Source organism: Sorex fumeus, unplaced genomic scaffold (genome assembly GCF_029834395.1).
Source record: "Sorex fumeus unplaced genomic scaffold, SorFum_2.1 ptg000073l, whole genome shotgun sequence".
Classification (NCBI taxonomy): domain Eukaryota; kingdom Metazoa; phylum Chordata; class Mammalia; order Eulipotyphla; family Soricidae; genus Sorex; species Sorex fumeus.
Genome location: NW_026606130.1, coordinates 13961785 through 13980316, shown reverse-complemented (window position 1 = coordinate 13980316; position 18532 = coordinate 13961785). Strand labels below are relative to the sequence as shown.

The 18532-nt window shown below is 38.2% G+C and overlaps 1 protein-coding gene across 1 annotated transcript in view; it reads left to right on the top strand.

Moving 5' to 3' along the window:
- The window catches only part of MSN (moesin), a 98662-nt gene extending 87528 nt beyond the window's left edge, over window positions 1-11134 (top strand). Inside the window, exons 9-13 of the mRNA XM_056130146.1 lie at window positions 4612-4742; window positions 5723-5883; window positions 7495-7587; window positions 7939-8163; window positions 8607-11134. Coding sequence (XP_055986121.1) covers window positions 4612-4742; window positions 5723-5883; window positions 7495-7587; window positions 7939-8163; window positions 8607-8771 — 775 coding nt within the window. The 3' untranslated portion in view covers window positions 8772-11134. The remainder of the gene's footprint in view (window positions 1-4611; window positions 4743-5722; window positions 5884-7494; window positions 7588-7938; window positions 8164-8606) is intronic.
- The last annotated feature ends 7398 nt before the right edge of the window (window positions 11135-18532 follow it).

Here is an 18532-nt window from a genome sequence, read left to right as displayed (position 1 = left end):
TTTTCAGGGTCCTTTTGGTAGATAGCTTTGACTATATTGGGGAATTTTCCTTCAACTCCTATTTCGATGATATTTCATCATTAATACGTGCTGGATCTTGTCAACTAATTATTTTGCAATTGATATGATCAATTGATATGATCATATGATTTTTAAAAATTTTATTGATATGGTATGTTAAACCATCCTTGCATCCCAGGGATGACTCCTACTTGGCCATATTGTATGATCTTTTGATGAATTGTTAGAACCTATTTGCTATATATTTTTGAGGATATTTGCATCTCTGTTCATCAAGGGTATTGGCCCGTAGTTCCCTTTTTGGTGGTTTATCTGTTTATTTTTGTTATCAGGGTGATATTTGCTTTATAAAATATTTTGAGGGTGTTTTTATTTCTTCAGTATCCTGAAAGAGTCTGAAAAAGATTAGCAGTAGGTCATTTTTAAAGGCTTGGGAGAATTCATTAGTGAATCCATCTGGGCCTGGGCTTTTAGTTTTGGAAAGATGTTTAATTACCATATCAGTTGCCTCAGCAGTGATTGTTCTGTTCAGTTATTGCAAATCATCTTGGTTCAGCCTTGCAATATTACAAAGGTCCAAGAATTTATTAATTTCTTCTAGGTTTTCATGTTTAATGTCATAAATTTCTTGAAATAATCTGCGATTATAAGTTGAACTTCTGTAGTATTGTTATATCCCGTCTTTCATTTCTGATTTGGTTTATTAGGATTCTTTCTCTCTTTCTTTGTGAGTCTTGCTAGTGGTTTATCAAAGTGGTTTTTAATTTTTTTTGAAGAACTATTAATTTCATTGACCTTTTGGGTGGTTTTGGGGGATTCCAGTTTATTAACTTCTCTGAGTTTTATTATTTCCTTTCTCATGTCCGCTATGGTCTCCTTTAGTTGATTAAGTTTATTTTTTGAAGATTTTTTTATTGAATTACAGTGAGATACATAGCTGTTAATGATTAAGTTTCATTCATATAGTGATTAAACACCCATCCCTTCACCAGTGTATGTTTCCAAGCATCAGTGTCCCTACTTTTCCTCCCATCACCTCCCCCACAGCCTGCCTCTATGACAGGAACCTTTCTTTTGTCTGTCTGTCTGTCTGTCTGTCTGTCTCTCTCTTTCTTTTTGGGCATCATGGGTTGCAAGAGTATTCACAATAGCCAGAACCAGTAAATAACCTGAATCGAGAACAGACAAATAGATCAAGAAACTATGGCACATCTACACAATGGAATACTGCGGAGCTGTTAGGAAAAATGAAGTCATGAAATTTGCCTATAAATGGACAGACATGGAGAGTATTATACTCTTCGTGTGAAATGAAATGTGTGAAGTGAGTCAGAAGGAGAGGGACAGATAGAATGATTGCATTCATTACTGGTCTATAAACTATACAGTAGAAGACTGCTATCCTCATTCAGGGAAAACAGGAGCTAGAAGGACAGGTGAATGGTTGGAATCAACCACAAGTGTGTGTGGGGGCAGAGGGTAGGTAAGATAGAGAAGGGACCAGTATGACAGTAACAGTTGGAATTGATCACGCTGGAGAAGAACTAAGTATTAAAAGTAGGTAAAGGTATCTGTATGTTACAGTTTCTTAAATTGTGCAGTAAAATTATTTATGTGAGACCTTTCTTCCATCCTGATGAATGCTTGCATAGTTATAAACTTTCCTCCTAAAATTTATAAAGTTTGTTCTCTGTCCTACAAGTTCTGCTAGGTCATGTTCTCCTTCTTTTTTGTTTCCATCATCTTTAAATTTCCTTTTTGATTTCCTCTCTAACTGGTTGTTCAGGAAGAGCTATTTAATTTCCAGGTGTTTGAATTGTTTTTCTGCTTCTATTTATGCATCTATTTTGTGCATCTACTTCTATTTTCAGAGCATCATGATCTGAAAAGGCAGTTTGTATGATTTCTATCCTCTTGATTTTGTGTAGTTTGTTTTGTGGCTGACCATATGGTCTATGGTCTATCTTGGAGAATGTCCCATATGCATTAGAGAAGAATGTGTTATTCAACTTTGGGGGATGAAAGACTGTGTTTGTATATGTGTGTGTTTGTGTTAAAGAGATGTCTTTCACATCTGCAATTGTTTGTTCATTGCAGCACTCTTTACAATAGCCAGAATCTGGAAAAAACCTGAGTGCCCAAGAGCAGATGACTGGTTAAAGAAACTTTGGTACATTTACACAATGGAGTACTATGTAGCTGTTAGAAAAGATGAAGTTATGAAATTTACATACAAGTGGTACTACATGGAAAGTATCATGTTAAGCGAAATGAGTCAGAAAGAACGGGATAGACACAGAAAGATTGCATTCATCTGGGGAACATAAAGCAACAAAAAGGGAGACTAACACCCAGGAATGGCTGAGATTAGTACCAGGAATATTGCTCCATGACTGGAAGGCCAGCCACACGTGCTAGGTAAAAAGGAAGCTCAGATAGAGAAGAGAGTACCAAATAAAGGGTGTTGTGAGGACCCTCCAAGGGTGGGAGAAACATCCTAAAAGTAGTCTATAGACCAAACATGATTGCCACTCAATGCCTCTCTTGCAAAACACAGTACCCAAAAGAAGAGAGAGAGAACAAGGGGGAATACCTTGCCACAGAGGCAGGATGGGATGGGGGGGACGGGGGATGGGGGGATGCTGGGACCCGTGGTGGTGGATGATGGGCACTGGTGGAGGGATAGGTACTTGATCATTGTATAACTGAAACCCAAGCACAAAATAAGTAAGTCTATAACTGTACCTCATGGTGTTTCACTAATAAAAAAAGAAAAAATATTGTTAAAAAAAGAGATGTCTTTCATTTCTTCTTTCAGAGCAAATATTACCTTACTTAGATAAACTTTAGTTTATATAAAATGTGAAAAAGTGGTTTTGAAATCTCCTAGCATTATTGTGTTGCTGTCAATGTCTTTTTAAAAGTCTACTAGCAATTTTTGAAGAATTTTACTGGTTCCTCATTAGGTGTATATACATTTAGGAGTGTGATTTATACCTGATGTATGTACCCCTTGATCATTAAGAATAACCTTCACTGTCTCTTATAACATTTTACAGCTAGAAGTCTTTGTTCTCTGATACTAGTATAGCCACTTCAGCCTCTTTGAGAAGGTTGCTTGCTTGAAGAATTATCTTTGACTTTGAACTTTGACTTTGAATTTGAACCACTGACTTTGAGTTTGTGTTTGCTCTGACCAATCAAATGTGTTTCGTGAAGGAAGCAGAAATTTAGTTTCAATTGTCTAACAGTTCTTGACACTCTGTGTAGTATTTACTTTTCATATTTAGTCCATTGACATAGAGCAAGGTTATTTTGGAGTTCTTTGCCATCATTATGCAGGTATTTGGCATGGTTGTATTAATGTAGCCACTTTAGTTCTTCTTGTAAAGATGGCTTCAATTCTGTAAAGTTCCTGAGTTGTTGTTGATCTGTGAAACTGTATGTTGTTCATTCAACTCAGAATAAGATTCTAGCTGGGTAAGGTATTCTTGGAGGGACATTAATTTCATTGAGTTTTTTTAACTATGTCCTCCCACTCTCTTTGGGCTGGAGGTTTTCATGTGATAAATCTGCAGTAAATCTTAAGAATATTCCTTTGTGTATAATTTCCTTCTTTGACCTTGCGGCTTTCAGTATTCTCTCTATAAATTTCATCATTCTAATTAGTATATTTCTAGGAGCACAAAATGTTCTTGGGTGTCTTTTATCTGGTACTGTTTATTTCTCTTAGATCAGGGCGCATCCACTTTTCAGCTCTGGGAACTTCTCGATAATGATGTCTTTGACTGTTGCTTCTTCACCAGGGTTGCCTTTCTAGCCCTCTGGGCCCCTGATGATTCTTATGCTATTTCTCTTGAATTCATTACAACATTCTCTTGTCAGCTATTCACTTATTTGAGGCATTTTTCCATATTCTGCCATGTGTGAAGGTTTTCTGCTCTTCATCTTGGAGCTCACTTCTGGCTCTGTGCTCAGGTATTACTACTGGCATGCTAGGGGACCGTATGGGGTGATCAGAATCAAACCTGGGTCGGCCACATGCAAGGCAGATGCACTACCTGCTATACCCTACCTAATGTAATATTGCCCTGACCCCAAGAGGGTTACTTTTAAGAGGAAGCAAGTCTTAGATTTACAACAAATTCTAGGATAAAAGAAACCTTGATCCATGCAGAAGGCAGGCAGAGTCAATGTCTAACTTAATGCTTTAGCCATGGAGATTGCCAGACATGAAGTACAGTATCCCAGCACACAGCTAAAACTAACTTACCTATAATTGCAGGGGCAAGCGGGGAAAAACTTATGGGTTATTTGATAGATGAGGATACTGAGAAACAAAAACCAAGTGGTGACATAGTTAAGGTCACTTCTATGGTTCACTGCTTACTTCCTGGTTGGAGCTCCTGATTTTGTGGCAATTGACAGGACCCAGAGCCTATAGAGGGTGTGGAGATAAACGTGGAAGGCTCAAAATTTCGCTACTCAAATGGGTGTAGTTTGAGTGTTCAAGACCATGAAACATTGGGTATCTTAAGGTTTTTATGTGGTCTTGTTATTCTGTTTCATTCCTTCTTTCTCCTGGAATAGTGCCCTCCTGGAAAATGAGAAGAAGAAGCGTGAACTGGCAGAAAAGGAGAAGGAGAAGATTGAACGGGAAAAGGAGGAACTAATGGAAAAGTTAAAGCAGATTGAGGAACAGACTAAAAAAGCTCAGCAAGGTAAGGCTTGAGTAACTTTTTTAAAGAAGTTTTATTGGATCACCGTGAGATACAGTCACAAACTAGCATGAATATGTTTCAGTCACACAATTTTCTAGCACCCATCCCTCCACCAATGCACATTTTCCACCACCATTGTTCCTAGTGTCCCACCCACTACCCCACCCCACCCCACCCCACTCCCTGCCTCTGTGGCAGGTTAAATCCTTCTTACTCTCTCTCTAATTTGAGCATTATGATTTGCAATAGAGATAAGAGGCCATCAAGTTTGGTCTTTAGTCTACTTTCAGTACACATCTCCCATCCTGGGCAATCTCCTCCAGCCATCATTTACTTAGTGGTTCCTTCTACATCTCAACTGTCTTTTCCCCAAGCATGTAGAGCCGGCTTCCAAACCATGGCATGGTCCTCCTGGCCCTTATCTCTACTGTCCTTAAATGCTAGTCCCATATTGTGCTACTTTATATTTCAGAAATTAGTGCAGTCATTCTATGTTTCTCCCTCTTGTTCTGTTTAATTTCACTTAGCATAGGCTTGGAGTAACTTTGATGTTTAGGTTTCCCCAACGTCTGACTCTGAGTTAGAGATCTTTGTACTTGATTTGTAGATTGAGGTCATATAACCTATCTGTGGTACTGAATCAATGAAGGATAGAACAAAAAGAATTCAAAGAGCTTTCTGTTAGCAGTGCCCATGCTTAACATTTCCAAGAAGGAAATTTAGTGTTTTTTTTTTCTTTTTTCTTTTTTCTTTTTTATGGGGGGATGGCTACACAAGCAGTGGTGTCCAGGGGTTATTCCTGGTTCTGAACTCAGGAATCAATCCTGGTGGTGCTTGGCAGACCATATGGGATGCTAGGAGTCGAACCTGGGTTCGTCACATGCAAGGCAAGCACCTTAGCTGCTATACTATCGCTCCAGCCCCAGTTTAGTGTTTTTTTCATATCTGTGCTTTTTGTCTCCCTTTGCCTCTCTTCTCAGAACTGGAGGAACAGACCCGCAGATCTCTTGAACTTGAACAGGAGCGGAAACGTGCCCAGAGTGAAGCTGAAAAACTGGCCAAGGAGCGTCAAGAAGCTGAAGAGGCCAAGGAGGCCCTGTTGCAGGCCTCCCGAGACCAAAAGAAGACTCAGGAACAGCTGGTAAAGCTATAAATTCTGAATTTATACAACTGAATTTGGCTGAGATTGTGGGTCCTGGGCTTTTCTCTTCTTTTGCCTACATTTTCATAGCTACCACTTACTACCAGACTGGCTCCTTCTAGCAGGATCCAGTACAGGCCTCTATATAAAACAATCTGAAAAGTCACTGGTGTGGTCTAGAAACTTCACAAAGTCTTCCCAAACTTTTACTTTGGGGGTACGTGAGGTCACACCTGGCTGTGCCAGAGCTTACTTTGCTCTCTGTGGTCCTCTGGGTGGCACTTGGGGCACCATTCAATTCCAGGAATGAACTGGGTTCAGCTATGTGCAAGAAAAGTGCCTTAACCTCTGCACTATCTATCTGGTACCCTAACTCTTACTTTTACTCCACATTTCTATCCCTTACTGGTATGAACTTATGATCTGATAAGGAAAGGGAAAAAGAAAAGAAGAGATTCACATTTGATTTTCTACCTATTATGTGTTAAAAACTATCCTAACAACTTTTCTCCTTGCCTTACCTATTTGTTCTTTCCATTAACCTTATGAGATTAATTTAATAATTTATAGATAATATTAACTCAAGATAATATGCTCAGATAAGAACTTTAAAAATCCTACCAGTGGTCATGTTATGACCAAGTAAGGTTGAGGACCCATTTCTGTCTCTATTTGAAGGGAATACTTCTTAAAATAATGTAGAAGCTGTGTGTATGCATTTTTTTCAGGGAAGGCGGGGGGGGGGGGGGGAGCATGCATATTATCAGTACAGTTTTCTTTTTTTAAAATTGATGCATTATGATTCATGATAGTATTAATATTTGCAAACTAGGCATTATGTTACTTTATCACATTCACCACCATAGTGCCAGTATCTTTCTACCAGCATCCCTTTCATCATTCTTTTTCATTTATTACCTACCTTGCTTGATACTCAGTTCTGTTGGCAGAATCTCAGGATTTTCTTACGTTGTCATTGTATTATTCCCTCATCCATCACAATTTTAAAGGATTCTCAACTTCTGTGGTCCAAATTCCTTGACATAGGATCTTACCTTATACTATTTAGAGTGGAGGTACGGGATCCAAAATCTAATTCTCAGGGAGAAGACTCATGTTGTGATATTTAAAAGTACTTCTTATGTCTATTCATGGAAAGAGTCTTTAGTAGTCTCCTGAGTATTCTAGGATAATAGAGAAGGGCTTACTACTATAGGCAGTGACATGATGAGTTTCAAAGTTTTACACAGGTCTTAATTGTGCAGTGGTCAAAATATTGAGAGACAAGGAAGTGTACCAGAAGAGAGAGGGAAGGTGTAGTGAGAGGGAGGGAGGATAAGATTGAAGAGAAAGAAGAAAAAAGAGAGATTATATGTTTTTTCATTAGAAGGTCTACAGTCTAGTTTGGGAGCTCTTATAAACAAATGGTTTAGAGTTAATAAATATCTATAGTAGATTAAAGAATAGAAGTGGACATATGGAAATTATGAAGGTGCATGCAAAAAGAGAGTGGTACGTCTAATTCTAGTTTCTCAAGGAACTAACATTGAAGACACCTAGGCCCCAAGGATCTGAATACATAATTCTCAGAATTATTCAATTTATCCATAGGCTTCAGAAATGGCAGAGCTTACAGCACGAATTTCCCAGCTGGAGATGGCTCGACAGAAGAAGGAGAGTGAGGCAGTGGAATGGCAGCAGAAGGTAAGACACATTATCCAGAGTAAAGTATTGTAGGAAGGGGGTGCTACTTGTATATGAGCCATTGTTTTTTTAGATTCTTTGTGTTGTAATTCCCCCCCAACTTTTTTCCATTTCTGAGTGAGAAATATGGGTAAAAACGCTAAAGGCTTCTTTTAGTACTTAGCAGAATTATGTATCCCCAGGAAAATTTCTACAGTTGTTTCTGTTGTAGAGCAGAGGAAATTTAGGATAAGACAAATGGAGCAATTTTGCCTACCAAGCTCTTGCTGGGCCTTTGTAGGCCCAAGTAGTTTAACCACAAGTTAGCTTGGTCTGACTTCCAGTTATTTTTCTTCTCTTTTTACTTGATAGGCTCAGATGGTGCAAGCGGACTTGGAGAAGACTCGTGCTGAATTGAAGACTGCCATGAGTACTCCTCATGTAGCAGAGCCTGCTGAGAATGAACAGGATGAGCAGGATGAGAATGGAGCAGAAGCTAGTGCTGATCTGCGTGCTGATGCCATGACCAAGGATCGCAGTGAGGAGGAACGTACCACTGAGGCAGAGAAAAACGAGCGTGTGCAGAAGCACTTGAAGGTATTTAGCTAGAACCAAAGTGGTTAAGTGGATACTTGTACATTAACTTAATAACCTTCCCTAAGGCTATAGGTAGAAGAGTCTGTCTTGGTGCTGTATAGTAACCTGCACCTTTCTCAAACAAAAGATTTAAAGGTAAATACCACTGTTTTAATATCAAGGCTCATCTCTTATATTTAGGAAATATTTAGCTAACATAATTCCTACTTGAGTTTTGGCATATTGCTCCACTTTCAGAGAATACCTGTTATCAATTAGCCATCAAAGACCGTGTTTTTATTTCATTCTTGCCCCACTACAGTTTTATAACAGGTCTGAATATGACTCACAAAAAAGTGTATATGTGATTATATGTATGTAGAAAGAGGTAAAGGAGAGTACGAGGTATAGAATGGTAGAATGAGAGGAAGCCATTAACTCTTCATCCACTGGCACCTTCACAGGCCCTCACTTCGGAGCTGGCCAATGCCCGTGATGAGTCCAAGAAGACTGCCAATGACATGATCCATGCTGAGAACATGCGACTGGGCCGAGATAAATATAAGACCCTACGCCAGATTCGACAGGGCAACACCAAGCAGCGCATTGATGAATTTGAATCCATGTAAAAAGCACTCAGCCTCTAGGAACAGCCCCCCCCCGTCTCTTGCCTTCACACGCCTATACTCTTGCTTAACACTGTGCTTGAACCACTAAAGTCCTGGAGTCATGCCAAATATTCAGTGCAGTCATGAAACCAAACCCAGCCCTCAGCCTTCACTCACTTTCCCAGGTAGAGAGTTAACCTTACTTTAGTGACAATGGAAATCCCTTTTTTTAATTTCTTACAAGACACCACTTCCCCAGATCAAAGGCACTTCCCACTTGATTCAGGAAACACATTTATATCTAATCTTGTTCTGCAGGAGTATAATATGAGGTTAATTAATCCCACTACCTTGCTCCTCACCGCAATCATCTTTAAGGTTATTTGATTTGAGAATTGGATCATCATAGAGTTTGAGGAAAGAGATAGTGTCTTGCATATATGCTTTAAGATGTCAACTGTCCTAGGTTTATGGTTCTCAGTGTTTATTCATATTGCAGTTACTTATATGATTGGTGGCTAAATAGATATTTAGTGATTTCACATCCTGAATTGGTCCTGTTACTAATTCAGTTAAAATGATCTGTGTCCTTAATTTTCAGGGACTAGGTTTTTCTCCAGATTAAGATGAAGGAGACAGTTCCTTCTATGGTTTCACCAACATCCTAAAGGTAATGATCCTTCTATCTATCCAAGGCTAGATTAAAGATCGTGCCTTAATACCTAATAGGAAACTAGGCCTGTTTCAAGTGTTGTCTGTAAAAGGATTCTCTTCTGAATCTTTCCCCTCTTTTTAGGATCTACTCCTTTTTATTACAGTCCTCAAATTCCCTTGAGTTAAAATAGATGCTTACTTTAAAATTTAACCAGCCACGTTAAGGACTTTTGCCAAAGAGATCAAATATTCACATTTGATTTTGGTATTTTTTACTGTCAAGTGTCCCAGGTCACTTCTCCAGTTATAGATATTTGGGCAACAGCTCTTATCGAGAGTTATGTAGATATGATACCCCTTGATTCTTTTGGTGAGTGGGTTGAAGAAGCTAAGTGTAGTGAGAATCCAATGACTTATATCCCATATTTTCTTAAACTCTCTAGGTGCTTTGTAGATCATTGCTCCCATTCCATATAAGGTGGTGACTGAATCCTGTCTTTGTATGAGAAGTCTTTAAAACCAGGCCTTGCTATTAGCTGTGCTTTCCCTGGGAGCTATAAACCAGAGAACTGTTGGGTGTCCTGGCTTGGGCCCTCACGTATTATCACAACTTACCCTAAACTCTCAAGTAGCCTCTTTATTCTCTGTCTCATATATCTCATTTATTTCTATCAGTATTGCGTAGCATTGTAGCACTGTCCTCCCGTTGTTCATTGATTTGTTCGAGCGGGCCCAGTAAAGTCTCCATTGTGAGACTTGTTATTACCGTGTTTGGCATATCGAGTATATCACGGGTAGCTTGCCAGGCTTTGCCATGTGGGTGAGATACTCTTGGTAGCTTGCTGGGCTCTCCGAGAGGGGCGGAGGAATTGAACTCGGGTCGGCCGCATGGGCCACGTGCAAGCCAAACACCCTACCCACTGTGCTATGGCTCCAGCCCACCAGTATTGCGTATATAGTGGTATTCAACTTTTTATTGATCTCTATATTTCTTGCTTCTTGAACCCTTGGATTAATTCTTGGGGGGAAAGGATCATTTTGGCCTTATTTCCTTACTATCCCACAATTTGAGAATCATATGTATATTATAAAAGAATATTTTGCCTAAAGCATTCATGTAAGACACTTTTCATATTATTGATATCTCCTGTTATTATAGGCCATGCAATCTATTCCTAAAGCACTAGATATTTGGTTTTATTGTTATTTACTAGTTTATTTTCCCTAAAATTCATTCTCCTTAGGGCCATACTATCTTCCCATGTAGTGTTTTGAGTTCAGAATCCATTGGCTGGCTTTTGGGAGTACTATATGCTTTGCTGTGAATTATATTGATATTTCCTTGATGACATGCCCCATATTGACTAAAATGAAGCCTGGAGTTTAGGGACCATTTAGCTGCTTTAAGGGCAATTTCAAATCCTAGGGAGACTGGGTAGAAAGAATAGATTTTGTATTCATATTTTTGTGTATTTTAGGGGGGAGGGTTAACATTGATTTGGGAGGGGTTTATGTTCAACCCTTGTTATATTTCAGTGCCAATAAAATTTAGGAAGACTTTATTGTGATGAAATATTTTGTGTGGCATTACTAGTTGTCTGCAAAGTAATACATAACTATAACTTACGCTCTATAAATCACCTTCTAATCCTTAGTCTTACTTTATTTTCACTTCAGTTCTATGGAGAATAGATATGACTACCCTCATTTATAAACATAAGATAATGCTCTCCCAAAAGAGGAATAACTGCCCAAGTGCCTGTATCATTTCCATAGCTCCAGGCCAACATTCCAATATAATATGAACCCTGCATATGCTGGCCATGTGATACTCCTGGATTCACTTGGCACTAGGACTTTAGAGCTGCTTAGTGGTTTATATTTCTGGAATTTTGGAGTGGCCTGGCCTGGCTCTACCCTGCCTCCATGTCACTTATTACAGAGAAAAGGAAGATCAGAAATCACTTGTTGCAAAAAGTGGTAAGGAATATCATGTGTGGTGAGTATAGAATATGTATGAATAAATGTGAAAATTGTTGGGCAGTCATTTATGGTTTAGAAAATATCACCTTTGTAATTTAGAAACAGTTTTCCCCATAGTACAGATGAGAAAAATAGATCAAGAAAAACTTCCCAACTGTCTTCAACCTGGCAAACTCTAGCACTCCTTGGAGTCCCAATTTTTGCAAGGAAACTTAAGATATGTTTTATATAAATTTTAAATTCTTACGTGTTTTTCAGGCTCTGGCTCCCAAATTTGTCTGCACATTGGAATTTTTAAATTTTGGATGTTTTTGTGTGTTTGTTTTTGTTTTGGGACTATATGCAGCTGTGCTCAGGGCTTAGTCCTGACTATGTACTCAAGGATCACTCTTGGCTTAAGGAAAACATTGCATGCTGGGGATTAAACCCAGGTGGTCAGAGTGAAAAGCAGATGTCCCACTCCCTGTACTATTTCTGCAGCTCCTACACATTAGAATTTTAAAGATTCCAAAGTTAATATAGCATACTCAGGTCATTATAATCTCTGGTAGTACAACACTAGCATCAGTAATTTTAATATTACAAAGTGCAAATAAATTTGGTAATCACTGTTCGGAAGACCTCACATTTTATACTATTTTATAATATATAAACTGAGGCCGAGCAAGATCAATTCATGTTTCTAAATATATAAGTGACAAATAGTATAGTCAGCATGAACACAAGATATCTAGTTTATAGCCTATGATATATTATACCTTCTCTTTATAATTTCCACAAAGTTCCTAGAGAAAGGAAACATGTATGGAATGAAAGATATTTGTACAGTTTTAATTTTAATGTAGAAATTAGAATTTCAGGTGATAAGCATAGGAAGGGACTTTTGGAACTTTTCTTAATATAGTTCCAAATGTTGCTGCCTTGGGTAATGAAAATGGTTTATGTACCCACCAACTTCAACCAGAATTTATGTGCTATGTATGTAAATAATTATGTAAGAGAAAGCCAGGTATACTTCTTTTCTGCAAGAGTGTAGATGTAATAGTCAGGAGAATGACCCCCAAAGATGTCCATGTTCTAATCCGTTTGGTTTTAAATAAGGATCTTTAGATAAATACATAATTCTGCATTATCCAGATGGGAGCAATATATTCACAAGTGTCCTTAAATGAGAAAGGGTATCATCAGTGGAGCACTTGTATCCTGGGTTCAATTTCAGGCACTCAAAAAGTAAGTGAAAAGAATGAAAGAGGGTCAGAGTCAGGGAGATTTAAAGATCAAAGCTGCTGGTTTGGAATATGAAGAAGGGTTGAAACCAATAAATGCAGGTATTCCCCACAACAGGAAAAGGCAAAGAAATTCTCCCCAAGAACCACCAGAAAGAACACATCTTTGCTACCCATCTTGATTTAGACTCATTTACTCCACTTTTTAATTATATCTAACCTCTAGAATCATAAGGTATTGTCTAAATTATCACCGCATAAAATGATAGAGACCAGAATATGTCCCCAGTAATTAAAAAAAGGAATATAAGAGGCAAGCAAGAAGTGGATACTTGATCATTGTGTGACTTAACATAAGCTTGAGAGTTTGTAAGTCTGTAATTGTACCTCACGGTGATACATTAAAATAAATAAATAAAAGAAGTAGATGTGACTATAAGATCATCATGAGGTACTGTTGTGGTGCTACTCTTGATTGCATTGGGATGTCAGTATGTTGGTGGTGATACTTTATTGTTTGTAAGATACCTTTTGGAAATAGAGTACATGGAATACATTTCTTATAACTTCATGCAAATCAATAATAATAAAAATTTTAAAAGAACTTTATTTTTTATGGTGGCTGTTCCCGAGTAATTCAAGGCACAATACTATTTACTATACCTGTATTTTGAAAGCAATATAAATATCCATCAACTAGAGCAGGAGAAGCTCTGCTCTAGTTCATGGGTATTTGTATGCATCTCTTTAAAATGCCTCTCTTTAAAAATATTTTATTGAATTACTGGGAATCACAAAGTTTCAAAGTTATTCATGATTGAGTTTTAGATGTGCAATGTTGCAACACCAGTTTCTATCACCAATATCTTCTTTCCTCCACCAACTTCACCAGTTTTTCTCCTTTCCCCCTAGTCTGCCTCTATGGTAGGCCATTTTTTTCCCTTTCCCCTTTAGGCTTGGTTTACAGGTTTGGTTTACAGAATCGGTTTACAATACTGTTATTGACAGGGTATCATGCATATCACTTTACTTTCTTTCAGCACCCAATCTTATCCAGAGTAAGTACTACCCTCTATTTTTGTTTAGAGGTCCCTCCCCTGACCTCTTCTGCCTGCCCCCACAGAGGCAATCTTCCTACTAAGGAGCAGTTAGCCTCCTCTTTGTTTCTATTGCTTTTGAGCTTGACCCTTTTTTGCCCAATAAATGCAACATACGAAGGCACTTCAGAAACACCTTTGATCTGTTACACAGTGGATTTTTTGGTTGATTTCTATCCAAAACATTTTACTATTGCCAGTTGTTTGTGTGTCTGTGTCTGTGTCTGTTTGATTTCCAAGTTCAATTACATAACCCCATATATAGGGTTGCGACCCACACCACCCAAACTTGAAAATGAACAAAACTAGTGCATTCATATAGTGTATATTATGTAACAATAGAAATTAATTGTTGATTAATATAACTATTGGTGCATAGGCATTATGTTGTACTAAAAAGGACAAATGACACAAAAAGTACCCATAGTGTATAATTTTATTTATATAAAGTTGAACCATAGGCATCAGCTACCTGGAGCTGGGATGTGTAAAATTAAATAACTTGGAGTCATGGAAATATTTTTTATTTTGGTGATAGTGACAAAAATGTGAGACTTTCTGTTGCATATATATAGAATAATGGTTCTCAAATTTTACTGCGTATCTTTAGAGTGGGGGTGTGGAAATAGGACAGGGAAGAAGCTACAACTATTGCATAGGGACCAATGAGGAAGAGGAGAAGCTGAAAGATAGTAAATTGTTATGCATGAAACCTATCGGTAATAGTACTGTAAACTTTGGTGAAAAAAAGCTGTATTTTAAAAAGCGCCTCTCACAGAAATGGACAGGAGGTAAATGGGGATGGGGAGGGGCATTGGTGGAGGGAAGTGAACACTGGTGAAGGGACTGCTATTGCAACATTGTGTGCCTGAAATGCAATAATAAATAACTTTGTAATTCAAGGTGACTAAATAAAAAGAAATGTTGCTGTTTATCAGAATCACTTTGTGAGATTCTTTAGACAAATTACCATACTCCACCTCTAAAATCTGATTCAGTATGTATTAAGTAAAGCATTCTTTATTTCCATGGGTGCTGGTGTTTTATTGATCACACTAATAGAGTCAATTATAGAATCAATTATAGACTATCAATTATTTTGTTCAGATAGAGTACCTTGTATGGGGTTACAATACATGATCTTTGTGAGTTCTTTATATATCTTTAATATTGATTGAAACTGCTTTGAAATCCAAATTTTGAAGTATTGTGCCTATATTTTTCTCAATGTATATTATAGTTTTTCATTTGATCTCAGGGTCTCTAATATACTTAGTTGACTTGTATAAGGAGTGAGAAAAGGGTTCAGCTTTATTTTTTCACATATGGTTATCTAATTTTCCCAACACCTTTTGTTGACAAGGCTGTATTTACTCCATTTCATAGTCTTAGCTATTTTGTTGAAAATTAAGTTATGATACATTTATATATGGGGATTTGTCCTTGGGTTTTCAATTCTGATGCATTGGTTAGAGAGTCTACCCTTATTTGATTACCATGCTTGATTGGTACTCGACTTTATATTATAATGTTAGGCAGAGATACCTCCTAGATTTTTATTTTTTAGAGTGGCTTTGAATATTTGGATCTCTTCTAATTACATATGAACTTTATTACTGACTCATGAAAAATGCCATCTGGATTTGGATGGGAATTGCTTTTATTTTATTTATTGATATTGATATTTATTGATATTTAATAACAGTTTTGGTAGGATGGTCATTTTGACAATGTTGATTCTTCAAAGCAATGCACATGGAATAAGTTTTCCATTTTCAAAGGTCTTCCATATATTTTTAGGTCACATGACGAGATTAGGTAAGGTAAAGGTAAAGGCCCTCCCGTTGATCGTCGATTTGCTCAAGCGGGCCCAGTAACGTCTCCATTGGAGACTTTGTTGTTACTGTGTCTGGCATATCGACTACTCTCGGTAGCTTGCCGGGCTCTCCGAGAGGGGCGGAGGAATCGAACTCAGGTCGGCCATGTTGGCTGCGTGCAAGGCAGACGCCCTACCCGCTGTGCTATGGTATATTCTTGGTTCTATGCTAAGGGATCACTCCTGGTAGTACTTGAGGAACCATACAGGATTCCAGTGATCAAACCTTTGTTGGAGATGTGCAAAGCAATCAACCTAACCTCTGTACTATCTTTCCAGTCCCTGAAACACCACTATTAACCGTATTGTAGGTAAAAGTGCCTAAATAAAAATTGGTAGAAAAACATCTTTATCAATAGCCATCATAACCAGATGATATATAAGCATGCAATCTTTACATAACATAAGCCTTTATTAATCCTTAAAACTACAATTCTTAAAATAATACATCCCAGTCAATGTTACAAATATCGTGATACTCTGTCCTATTTTACTTTAATTTTAAAGATGAATTTAACCCACTGAATTAGTTTAACTTTTATGTTAGTGAGTTCTAACTTAGAACATGAAAGACTTTAGGCACAGTGCCTAAAAGTATGTTCCACTCACTGAAATAAAGAGTAATGGGGGATTCAACCGGTTATTTGGTTAGGAAAGATAAAATTGGGCAGCAGCAAAACACATTCGGAATACAGAGATAAATAGGGTGGGGAAATATAACAATAAAAGAAGAGATTGAATAGAAATGGAGAAAAATTTTCAAGAGCTAATGCTTATGACAAAATTTTTTGAAGTTACTGACAGGATATTTGAGGAAAGGAAGAAGACATGGCCAGACAAAATGCTGTGGATTCTAACCCAGGTGGCATGAATGGATAAAGTTCAAAGGAATAAATCAGTGGGAGAGGCAAGTACATGTATTCTTATCAAGTATAATTTGAACAAAGAGTTAAATTTACATGAAATTGATAGCAAGTAACCTGGTCACGGCTGCTTCTCCTGGAAGGGAGCATAAAAATGTTCCCCATAACCATGCCACCGGACTCCACACCAGGCTGTTTTCACTCAGGGTGCCCCAGAGGGGGGTGGGCGAGAGCCCTGTCCACCCCAAGGGACCCAGCCTCAGCAGCTGAGCTCCACAACCCAACCTCCGCCACATTTCAGGCCGCTTTCCACATGCCTAGGCCAAGCCTAAGCCATGCATGAGTGAAGTCCCAAGGAACCCAGGTAATATGGAACTTTGTGACCTTGGACTCTGAGCTCAATGGGACCTGGGAGCAGAGATCCTCTGCCTGTTTCTCCCAGTCTCCAGTGGCCCAGGGGTCATGCCCATAAACTACCTCTGCCGGTGCCAGATAATCTCCTCATCAGCCACCATCCAGAACTCAGGGCTGCTTCTCCCGGAAGGGAGCATAAAATGAACATATATAAAATGGACATCATAAGATACTCCCTACTCATTTTACATAATTACCACACAATATTTGATGGGGTTCAGACAGTTGGCAACAAATCATAGATGGAAATATATATATATATATATACACTATATACACATATATATCCCTATATACATATTTTCTGTCCCTCTTGGAGAGCCTGGCAAGCTACTGAGAGTATCCTGCCCGCACGGCAGAGCCTGCAAGCTATCTGTGGCATATTCAATATGTCGAAAACAGTAACAATAATGTGTCTCATTCCCCTGACCCTGAAAGAGCCTCCAAAATGGCAAAGTTAGGAAGGACAAGTGGAGAGGCTGTTAAAATCTCAGGCTTGGGGTGAATGGAGACGTTACTGGTGCCTGCTCAAGCAAACTGATGACAAAAAACTGATGACAGTGCAGTAACCTCATCATGACATAGACGCTGAGATGCAAGTCACATTGAAATTTAGGCTTAATTCCAGAGGATGCTTTAATTTATGACAGAAGATGAAATGTCCCAAAATTTTTGAAAAAAATGAGCATGGCACACCTTTTTGGAAGAAAAAGTAAAGGACACATTGGAATGAAAATATCCATAAGAAGCTGAGTTTGGAGTGACAGATGCTACTAAAAGTCTAACACTGAGAAACCAGTACTGAGTTTGGCTAAAGAATATTAAGAAGCACATTGACATAGTGGCAGAAGATGTGAAATTCAAAATATAAAAGAAGTGAGTCTATAGAGTCAAGTAAGGGGCTGGACATAACAGGAAATACTACAAGATGCCTTGCAAGCAGTATAACTGGTTCTATCCCTGGCACTTCCAGGAATAGAACCAGTTATATGACATATATATTGTCATATATTGTTAAAATACAAAATAATTTAAAATTTACTGATTTTAAAGCATATATTCTGCTTTAACAAGATGACTACATTAACCTGAAAAGAAATAAAAATAATTTAATTTACTTTGTTATTATAAGCTGTCATAGCAGATTCAGACTCTGGTTCTTGTCCTCAAGTAGTCATAATTGAAAACAAGAGACCAGAAATCAAATGATAAAATTAAAGATTAGACTTTTTCAAGAGAAATGGAAGGAAAAGGAAGTAGAATATTTCCCAGATTATGGGAGGAATCATCTTAAAGCAGGATTCCACAGAAACGCAGAAACTTTTCTCCTTTATATACTTTTAGTAAAGGGGGATGGGTGAGCACGTTTCTTTGAGTTGATAGCAGGTGGACCATAAGAAGAAGGATGTTGATTGAAAGCCTTCAGTGTACTTGGGTATGGGATAACATGTAATTTTCAAAAAGAGAAAAGGTGGTTGGCCCTCAGGGGACTCGAATGTTCGGAGGCTGAGAGCCGCCTCCCCAGGCTGGACAACGGGTGAGAGACTGGTCCCCAGGCTGGTCAGTAGTCGGTTTATTTATCTCGCCTCTCCAGCATAGTCCTATTTCTCCCTTATGGCGTAGTTGTAGTCATGGTTTTGGTCATAGTTTCAGTCATCAGAGTTCCATC